The 10,393-nt window shown below is 40.7% G+C and overlaps 1 protein-coding gene across 5 annotated transcripts in view; it reads right to left on the bottom strand.

Annotated features, from left to right (window-relative positions):
- Positions 1–3,077: 3,077 nt before the first annotated feature.
- mkln1 (muskelin 1, intracellular mediator containing kelch motifs) overlaps positions 3,078–10,393 on the bottom strand; it is a 44,534-nt gene continuing 37,218 nt past the window's right edge. For 3 of the 5 annotated variants that reach the window (XM_028570641.1, XM_028570644.1, XM_028570646.1), the window contains exons 18-19: positions 8,634–8,943; positions 6,978–7,169 (exon numbers count right to left, since the gene is read on the bottom strand). In XM_028570641.1, the coding sequence (XP_028426442.1) occupies positions 8,822–8,943 (122 nt within the window). In that variant the 3' untranslated portion in view covers positions 6,978–7,169; positions 8,634–8,821. Of the gene's footprint in view, positions 3,314–6,977; positions 7,170–8,633; positions 8,944–10,393 lie in introns of those variants that run through there. The other 2 variants (XM_028570642.1, XM_028570643.1) reach the window with 2 other exon arrangements.

The raw sequence follows: 10,393 nt of genomic DNA, 5'->3' as shown, positions 1-10,393 counted from the left end.
TATCTTCTATCTGTGGACATGTTGCTGCGCTGCCTGTATGCACAACAAAACCGCGTCAAGCGTTGTCAGCTACTGGTATTGCTAACCATGGCTAACCTGGCTAAAGCTAACACCCACAATGAAAAATCGCCATTCCCTCAGATGTCCCAGCTCCGGCTCCCGAGTTCCCGAGGTAAACGGGACGCACTATTACACTCTTGACCCTGGGATTGTTGTCCCTGTAGCAGAGAAGACTTTTCTCACAAAAAGATCCATTCTATAGAACCCCAAGTCCCCCCCTCCATGTTAGTGCTGTCTGTCTGTTTGATGATATATATATTTCTACAGTAGTTTGCTATGAAAAAGAAACGAGGATTTTTTTAAAAATCAAGCCGTTTGAGGATGAAGTACGAATTAAATTGTACGCAGTGGCCTTGGAACGTTAAACACATCCACTAAATCTATCGCTGCTGTGTCTATTCCAGTAGTTTTTATATAAATAAATAGGGCTGGGCAATATATCGATATTATATCGATATCTGAGGCTAGATATCGTCTTCAATTTTGGATATCGTAATATCCTCATATGACATAAGTGTTGTCTTTTCCTGGTTTTAAAGGCTGCATTACAGTACAGTGATGTCACTTTCTGAACACACCAGACTGTTCTAGCTCTTCTATTATTTGCCTTTACCCACTTAGTCATACAACCCATATCCACATTACTGACGATTTGTTCATCAGAATTATCATAGTGTAAATGTTTTGTGAAAGCACCAATAGTCAACCCTACAATATTGCCCCAAAATCCATATGGATGTATTTGGTCAGTAATATCGTGATATTGGATTTTTATCCATATCGCCCAGCTCTATACATAAGTGACTTCATACAGAGCGCAATTCCACATTAATCATTCTGAAAGCTCAGAAGGTGTTCCAAACCCTAAGCAGATTGTGCCTTTTCATATAAAAATGTGTACACAAGCAACTGTAAATAGAGTATTTTTGGGTTATTTTCTACACGCGAGAAGATGATACTGCAAACAGATCACTTTGCTCTGGAGGCCTAAAAGGAAAGAGGTAACAGCAACTTCAGCTGCCTGTGCAGTTCTAGAGTTACTAACTCCGATATACCTAGGCGACCTCAGGATACTTCAAAGCATCCTGGTGATTTTGTCCACAAAGGCACATGGGAGTATAGAAATAAGACAAATGCACACATATTGACTCAAGGTGTACAGAATGCCTGAGGGGACATTATTGAGGGGATTTTATATATACATATATTTTGTGTTATGTTATCTCTCGATATGTGACCCTGATTTGTTTTCTTGTGATTACAATCAAGAGGAAAAGGCTCCAGCTTTCATCTGAAACAAAGACCGCTTTATTTTTGTCCCCTTTGGCCTTCCATACTTGGAGGATATTGCTCAGTATTGTCAAATAACAGAGTCACATTATTACTAAACTTAAAAAATGTCATTACATCGAATGGGCCTTTCAGACACAACAGGGTTTAAGCTGCACTTGCTGCTGGGTTCAGTTCAATTTTATTTATAGTGTCAAGGACACTTTACAGATAGAGTAGGCCTAGACCACACTATATAATTTACAAAGACCCAACAATCCACCCCCACCAAGAGCAAGCATTTGTTGCGACAGTGGCAAGATAAAACTTGCTTTTTACAGCGCACATCTAAAGCATGCCACGCCTAAAGTTCAACCAGGTGGAACTTTGCACCCACACTTTCCTTAAAACACAGGTAAAAACCGCCATGGCGCAGCGCAAGCCATTGGATATGATGGGTTTCAAAGCGCAACGGTGCCGGTTTGGTCTGAAAGGCCCATTAGGTCTTACTTTTCCCAATATCGGTTCTGAAAAATTCATGGGCAATAAATGACCTTCATTATTCAGGGTTTAATATGGTTTTAGAACTAAAGTAAAACAGGAAGTGAACACTTTGTACCTCACCAGGAGATATACTGTACGTTGTATCCTGTTTGTGGCCACATTCAACTTGCACTCAGTCAGGTCGGCAAGTGAAAATGTCCTGAATGAAATCTTGGGAAATAAAAAAGGAAAAATATAATTTTTCATTATTTTGTACTTACCACTTGTGACCACAAGTGGCCGCTGTTCAACAGAAGTTACATAATCCTGCTTTTTAGATAAGGAAATTTATCTCATCAAATGTAGTGATTACAACGGAGAGCTTGGTAATCATGTTACCGTTCCACTGCTCTGTAGACTGTACAAAGTCATTATTCTTCATAGGAGTAATGGAAAAACTACCAGGTTGTAATAATGTATTATATTTTACATCCAAAATTACAGTATTTTTTTGAAAGCCAATACCCATAAACATTTTGTCAACCGGCAAGATTTCTTTCTTGGTTTAAAAAAAAAAAAAAAAAAAAAAAAAAAAAAAAAAAAAAAGGACCAGGACACATATAGCTACTATTTTGACAGCAAGTAAAATCACAAAAAAATGCTGACCCCGATTTTGCTTTTTAAAAACCACCTCTGAAGTAAACACTGTAAATAGTTTTTTTTCACCGTTGCTGCTGCTGGAAGGGTGGAGCCATGTGACATTTTAAGATGTCCGACTCAATGTTAAAACCCTCTCAGCAGAACCTGGGCACATTTCACATCAGTTTAATAATGGACTTCCTTTTCGACCCATTATAAGTTAATATATATGTGCGTATACATATAAGTGAATCCATCACCTCGGGCACTCCTATCCACCTTCTGTTTGCTTTTGTTTTCCTTTGTGTGTGTCTACAGTTTCACTTCTTATTATAGCTGTGATATTTTCACCAAAGTACGTTACCTGTATTTTATGTATTTATGGTTTGTTTGCTGCTGAAAGCAAACAACAGGGGTCTGACACACTGGAAGCTGTAAATTGCCGATTCGCCTCGGCGGGATGGCGTTGTTTTATCTGTTCAGTCTTTTGCAAATAAAGGTAGCCTTTTTACACTTTGGTTCTGTGGTTTCTCCTGTTCTGTTACAGCTACATGCGGGCCACTAGGGGGGGGGGGGCAGAAACACCACAGCAAAAAAAAAAAAAAAAAAAAAAAAAAAAAAAGGAGTTGAGAAAACCTGAACAAAATACAATCTTTATTCATTATGTACATTACATACAATGCAATACTACAAGGCTTTCTACACATTCACTGTATTCCACAGTAGTGCTCACTGAGCGGAGAGTACCAGCCTTAAAACTCCTGAGTGCCACCCAGGGGTGTGGAGAAGGGCAAGATGGAAAGAAGAAAAAAAAGAAGAGAAATTCCATCCATCAGACATTGTTGTGTGGAGGATATTTAACCTAAAATAGCAAAAAGAAAAGTAGTATTTGGCATTGTGTTTTTCTTTTTTTTGTGTCTTTTACAAAAAGGTGCTTTCAATTAGTCTCTTTAAAACAGTCCAGCACAAAACAAAAAAATAAGAATGATGAGCCCTAAATGTTGTCAAAACATCATAAATAATTCCTCGCATAGCATTTTCTAGAATATAGGCATTCTTGTTTTCTCTAGAGCCTCGTCTTATTTAAATTTTTTTTTTTACATCACAGATATGTTTCCATGTAGTCGGTATCAGGGCAGGGCAAAACATGAACAGACACATAACACACACGCCATCCTCCTCCAACAAAAACACCCAAATATTAGGAGTACCATCCGAGCAACATCCCTATCGAGGAACTCAACTGATGAATAGGGGCTGGGTATCTTTCAAAAATGCCCGATACCGACACCAATACCGTGACGTTAATACCGGTTCCTAAACCATACTTTTTTCCCAATATCAATTTTATGAAACAAAAAGAAATTACAACATTACAGCACACTTGTCTTTCATTTATTTTATCAGCTCCCTTGTGCGTAACAGCCAATCAGACATTATCAGATCTTGGTAGAAGCATGCTGCGTGCTTATTGGCTCACTGACGCTGATGACATTTACTCCTTAGGGGTTGAAACTGGGTCTTGAATGACGAGGCATTTTTCGATACACATTACTTTAGAACAGGAGTGTCAACTCTTTTTTTTTTTTTTTACTAAGGGCCACATTGGAAAAGAGAATTACATCAAGGGCCAGACATGTAACGTTTACTGACATGCTTGTAAATACATATAGGCAAATATCTTACACTGTATTATTGCATGTCGCCTTTTTGGGGTCATTTTCTGGTGCTTTTCCCCGACGTTTTTGTCACTTTTTTGTCACTCATTTCGACCTTTGTCGAACTTCATTCGACATAAAGCCCTAAAAAAGTCAGCAAATGGTTCCTTGTCTGTCATAGAGTTTAGCAAATCTAGCAAATCAAAAGATAATTTTTTTTTGCAACAACCTGTTTCACAGCCTAAATATGACAACTCTCTGCTTCTGGGGGAATTTCGGAGTCTCAAAGTTGGTTGGTTGCTGCCAAATTCGAAAAAGTCGCCTAATTGGAGTTTGAAAACATTTTCCCGTCTTTTCCCCGGTTCGGCACACAACTAGGCGGGGCCAACATTTATTGTGAACCTAAATGAATAGGAGGGACGCGTCAAAATCGGCAGAGGGCCCAGGTTTGGTCCGCGGGCTTTGAGTTTGACACGTGCTTTAGAGGTAATTCGATCAGTGCCTAAAGAAAGTATTGAATTGGGTACGCGGCCCTACTGATTAGTTTAGGGAATCCAATGTAGTGGGTCATCGTAGCAGGCTGCTTCTCGCTCGCCGCTGATGCTCATCGGTCTGAAATTACTTCACCGGTGTCGGTGAAACACACCGGCATAAAACGCCATTTACAGTGACAATAGGTCCACTAGCAGAGCACACACAATCACAGTTAACAACAGCCTGAAGGGGGGGTTTTGAATGTTATTCTACACTTAATGGAAAGTTCTCTGTTGTAATATACATACGCTCATTATGAAATTTAACAAGCAGGACCTAGCAAGTGAGGCATCTTGGCTGAATACGCCAGCTCCCGATTCCACCGGACGTGCATTCAACGTATAGCGTCAACCGATTCCATTCACATTTTATTTTTGTAGGAGATATAAAGCTCATGTCTGACACTTAAAAAGGACCATACCGCAGTTTTGTTGCTCAGCAAATTTCAGCTCTTTTACCACAAACTATGTAGCCAAGGAACAGTTGGGATAATAATCGGATAATAATAATCAGATGAGACGGACACCACTCTCGTGCCTGTTTGCTAAATACAAAGCAGCAAGTGGTTAGCTTAGCTTAGCATAAAGACTGGAAACAGGGGGGGAAAGCTCACTTATTAACACAATTTGTACAAATGACAGCTTGTGGATTTATATGCGTTTATGTACCTGGCTGGTGTTAGTGGTAGCCTCACATGTGAGGAATACTTTACCATTAAGTTTATAAGATTCAAAAAAACAGAAAATTCTTCATGAATTTTTTGTTCTTCATTGTCCGGGGAGGCATGAGAGAAAAACATGAGTCTTTGTTCTTCTCCAAAAATTTACAATAAAGTAACACAGGGTGAGTAATTGACATACTAATTATTATTTTGAGGGTGAAGTATTCCTTTAACCTGCAAAACACCAGTATGGTCCTTTTATTTCAAAATAAGTGCAAATAAAAAAGGTAAATCATTGTCTATAATATGCCACTAAAAGATACTCAAGTTAACTTGTATCTGTGACTCAAACACTGAATTCCCCTCTGATTACATGACCCGCAAGCCAAAATAGTGTTAAATATGAAAGATAAGATGTTTAAATTCACCATCCTTTTTATTCTATTTTTTAGAGAGAAATAGGACTGACCCCGTATATTACACGCAAACCATGTACAAATTGCGGTTAACAGTCGTAGCAGATGTGTCAGGGATTGACGAGTGACGTAGCGTTCTGTGAGAGAATCATTGGTTGATCCCATCTGACCAATGAACGATGGGGAGGATAGTGATCACACTTCCACTGAACAACCACCCGTTAGTGTCGGACTGAGAGTCATGGAAGACGATAAAGAAATCGGAGCGTGAGTGGGGCTTTTAGCGAGCAGTAATTAGTGCGTTCCATTCCGAGCTCAAAATCCAACATGGCTGCCTAGGGCTGGGCAATATATAGATATTATATAGATATCATGATACAAGACTAGATATCGTCTTAGATTTTGGATATGGTAATATCGTGATAAGACGTAAGTGTTGTCTTTTCCTGGTTTTAAAGGCTGCATTTCAGTAAAGTGATGTACTTTTCTGAACTTACCAGACTGTTCTAGCTCTTCTATTATTTGCCTTTTCCCCACTTAGACATTATGTCCACATTACGGATGATTATTTATCTAAAATGTAAGTGTGAAGATATTTTGTTAGAGCACCAATTGTCAACCCTACAATATCGCCTCAATATCGATATCGAGGTATTTGGTCAAGAATATCGTGATATCCGATTGTCTCCACATTGCCCAGCCCTATGGCTGCCCCGTGCATCAACAGCATTGTAAGCTGTATTAACACGCAGTTATTTGCACTTCTGTCTCACTAAATCAGTCGCACACACAGTCGTGTCCAACTTCTATCAGTGGACATGTAGCAACGCTGTCTGTATGCACAACAAAACAGCGTACTGCGTTGCTATCAACTGGCATTGCTAACAATGGCTAACCTGGCTAGAGCTAATGAAAACCAGGGCTACTCTTATGTATTGGACCCTGACTTCATGGAGGATTTCAACAGTATCTGACATTAGCTCACCTGTCTGCCGGTAAAACTCAAAACGTCGAGCTTAACCCCAGTTCCAACCAAAGAGTTTGAGATGAGTTGAAATTTGCAACTACCTGCCGCGTGCAGGAACCTGCCAGTTCACACCGATCATCTGTATCATAGTCATAGCAATGACTCGCTGTACTTGCGCTCTAATGTCCTACTTTTTTTAGGCTTTTTTCGTAGCTGGATATCATTTGTAGCGTCTGAAGATATAAATGAGGATAGTGACAGTGTGATGCTTGCTACGGTTACATTTCAAGTTCTGAAACTTTTCCCATAAAAAACGCACTAAAAACGGTTTCAATGTTACAACCAATATTTGACACGTGGCAAGAATTTGTTACTAAAAAAGTGTGAAAGACCTTCTGTGTTGATAGGACCCTCCGTGGCGAGTGTTCCTTTCTCCATATAGCAGACAGTTGGAACTACGAATCGGTAGTTTCACATTCCTCCTGTGTGAGTCAATCAAGGATCATGTTGTCACTATCAGAAATAATAATAATAATAATAATAATAATAATAATAACAACCACCATGCTATAAGTGGGATAATACCTGGCATTTTGTGCATTACATGGCTGTAATGGATGACGCGGAGGCTAAACTGGTTCTGCTTAACCCTGCTGTCAACTTCACAAATCTATTTGGATGGACATTTGGGATTTTTTTTTTGGAAAAAAAAAACCCAACAAAAACATTTCACCCAGTAATAATCCATAACACTGAAGGAACACCCTGTCAACACACAATGCCAAAATGCCTTTTTTCCTACTCTAATTACCAAACTCACCGGGGCTCCATTCACACAGCCACCAGTTGCTTCCAATCCTTCCCAATAAGTATAAGGAGTATTGAATGTAGAGCCAGAAAGTTACTCTATGTGGACCCTGACATTTTTATATGGGGAACAAGAAAAAACGATCCAGCACACAATCTGTTCAATCCAAAACATTTCCTATATGTGTATTATTTACATATTCTGTACACCATTTAACAACTTAGAATTAAGTTACAGTCCATTAACTACCAAGGAAGAAAGAAACTTAACTTCACTTGTGGCTCCTGTAGTAAATGCAAATTTTCACCAGCCAGTTTTAGAGGGATAACAATCCAAACGAAAAAAAAAAAAAAAAAAAAAAAGAGGTATATTTAGATATATATTAAACTTTATCTCATAGACTCATTCCTCTATTGTAACTACAACACTATTACATTGTCTTTGCCTCTGCATGGCCATCACAATCATAAATAGGGGGCATGTGTCGCAGAAAAGCAAGCTAACCAAATCATCAACATGAAACTTTACATAGGAGTTTGAGGAAGAAGCTCACGGTAAATGTAAGCCAAAGAACAGAAGAGCTTGTAGCTGTGGAGAGTCAAGTGGTTTCCTGTATCACGGTCACACAGTCACACAGTCCTGCCTTCAAACAGATTAACAATCGGGGAATTGGAACCGAACTTTTTCGCAACACTTGGCCTGAACAGGCGCCACCGCATCATCTGTTTTTGCTCCAAAACATGTGGATGGACGCCAGCGATCGACTGTGTGGGCATTTTGCGTGGGCACAAAAGGGAAACAATCAAGTGTTTGATTTTTGTTCCTTAAAAAAAAAAAAAAAAAAAAAAGGGAAAGATCTATGAGAAAAAAAAAAGAAAGAAAAGAAAATGAAAAAACACAAGCGATGTTTGGCAGAGTTTAGAGGGGCTTTGCGTGCTCCAAGAAATGTTCATCAGCAAGAAAAAAACAAACAAGCGATATGTTGGGGAAAAGAGAAACACACACACACACACCTTAGGTTGTCAAGTTTGGCTCATTTATCCAGATACCACAGTGTGTGTGTGTGTGTGTGTGTGTGTGTGTGTGTGTGTGTGTGTGTGTGTGTGTGTGTGTGTGTGTGTGTGTGTGGCCTCCCCACCAGGTAATGCAGACTGGGACACAGCAGAGGGTCAGAGCCCACCAGAAGGCTTCAGGAATAGAAAAATAACTGGTGTCTGCCTCCTCCGTCCCATCAGGCGCGTGGGTCTGTGGGTGGCTGGGTGGTTGGGTATGAAGTCAGTCCAGCGGGGCGAGGCGATTGGGTGGGCGGTGGGTGTGGGGGCGGGGCTAAAGCGTGATGAGGTCCACCAGGTTGCCCTTGGGCGGAGTCATGCTGTCCGGGAAGAAGTTGACGAGCGTGTCGAAGAGCTGCGTCCGCTGAGCGTATGTCTGGTCTACGTCGGAGAAACCTGAGAGAGAGAAGGACAGAGGACTCGAGTCACCGCCGCCACCAACCAGCAGGGCTGTCAGGTGTACTTTTGGGCAAAACGTGGATGCTTCACGCAGAAGAGCTATACAATCGCCACAGTTTTGAGATCAGTGTCACCAACTCAGTATCCGACCAAATGTCTCCCGTTCTGTTCCCGAGTTGTGGCGTTGGATGATGGCCAGAAAGGTGCTTTTGCTAAACATTATGACGTCCCAGTCAAGTTCACCTTTCAGCTTTTGAGTGTTTTGTTTTTTGTTTTTTTTATCTTAACTAGTCGTTTTGGTGTCATCTTTTGTCAGCTTAACTCGACTGCTCAACTCAACCTCAACCGCTGAAATGGCTGTGACCCCGCGGTGCCATGTGCCTGGCTCACAGTCACCTACTGCTCCAAACAAAAACGACATTAAAGAACGGCTTGTGTATTGCTAAGGCCACAGGGTCAAAATTAAATGATTTATTAAAAATGTAATAACAATAACTTGTAACAATAACTTATTTCACCAGTAAATTCCTGAAAAATGACCAAAACAAACACTGGATGGGAAAAGGGTCTTTTACAACAACTTTGAATGCAGCACGAGGCTGGCGAGGCGAATTTCAAGTGAACGCAACATCTGGGTTGTTTTTCAGACATGGGCAGCTATAGACTGGTGTTAGAATCCAGAAATACAGACACACTTTTACACCGTTTAGCTGTCAGCATTTTAACCATGTTTACTCCAGCTGCTAGCCAACGGTAGGCTAACGTTACCTGCTGTCAGGTGTAGTGTTAACTAGCTAATGGTAGGCTAACGTTACCTGCTGTCAGGTGTAGTGTTAACTAGCTAACGGTAGGCTAACGTTACCTGCTGTCAGGTGTAGTGTTAACTAGCTAACGGTAGGCTAACGTTTCCTGCTGTCAGGTGTAGTGTTAACTAGCTAACGGTAGGCTAACGTTACCTACTGTCAGGTGTAGTGTTAACTAGCTAACGGTAGGCTAACGTTTCCTGCTGTCAGGTGTAGTGTTAACTAGCTAACAGTAGGTTAACGTTACCTGCTGTCAGGTGTAGTGTTAACTAGCTAACGGTAAGCTAACGTTACCTGATGTCAGGTGTATTGTTAACTAGCTAACGGTAGGCTAACTTTACCTGCTGTCAGGTGTAGTTTAACTAGCTAACGGTAGGCTAACATTACCTGATATCAGGTGTAGTGTTAACTAGCTAACGGTAGGCTAACATTACCTGATGTCAGGTGTAGTGTTACCGTAACTAGCGTCCTGTGCGGCGATATTTCAGTTCCCTCTAACGTCCGCGTTCGGAGCATCAGAGAGAAGCTTAGTCATTTAAGTAGCATCGATATCTGCATTGGCATTCGGTCTGGTAGATAACTGTCGTTAAGGCACCGGTGCCGTATTAGCACCGGGTCTCGGACACCCCCCCCCAAATAAAAAC

Source organism: Perca flavescens, chromosome 23 (assembly GCF_004354835.1).
Source record: "Perca flavescens isolate YP-PL-M2 chromosome 23, PFLA_1.0, whole genome shotgun sequence".
Classification (NCBI taxonomy): Eukaryota; Metazoa; Chordata; class Actinopteri; order Perciformes; family Percidae; genus Perca; species Perca flavescens.
The sequence above is the reverse complement of the archived record's forward strand: the minus strand, read 5'-3'. Positions and strand labels throughout refer to the sequence as shown.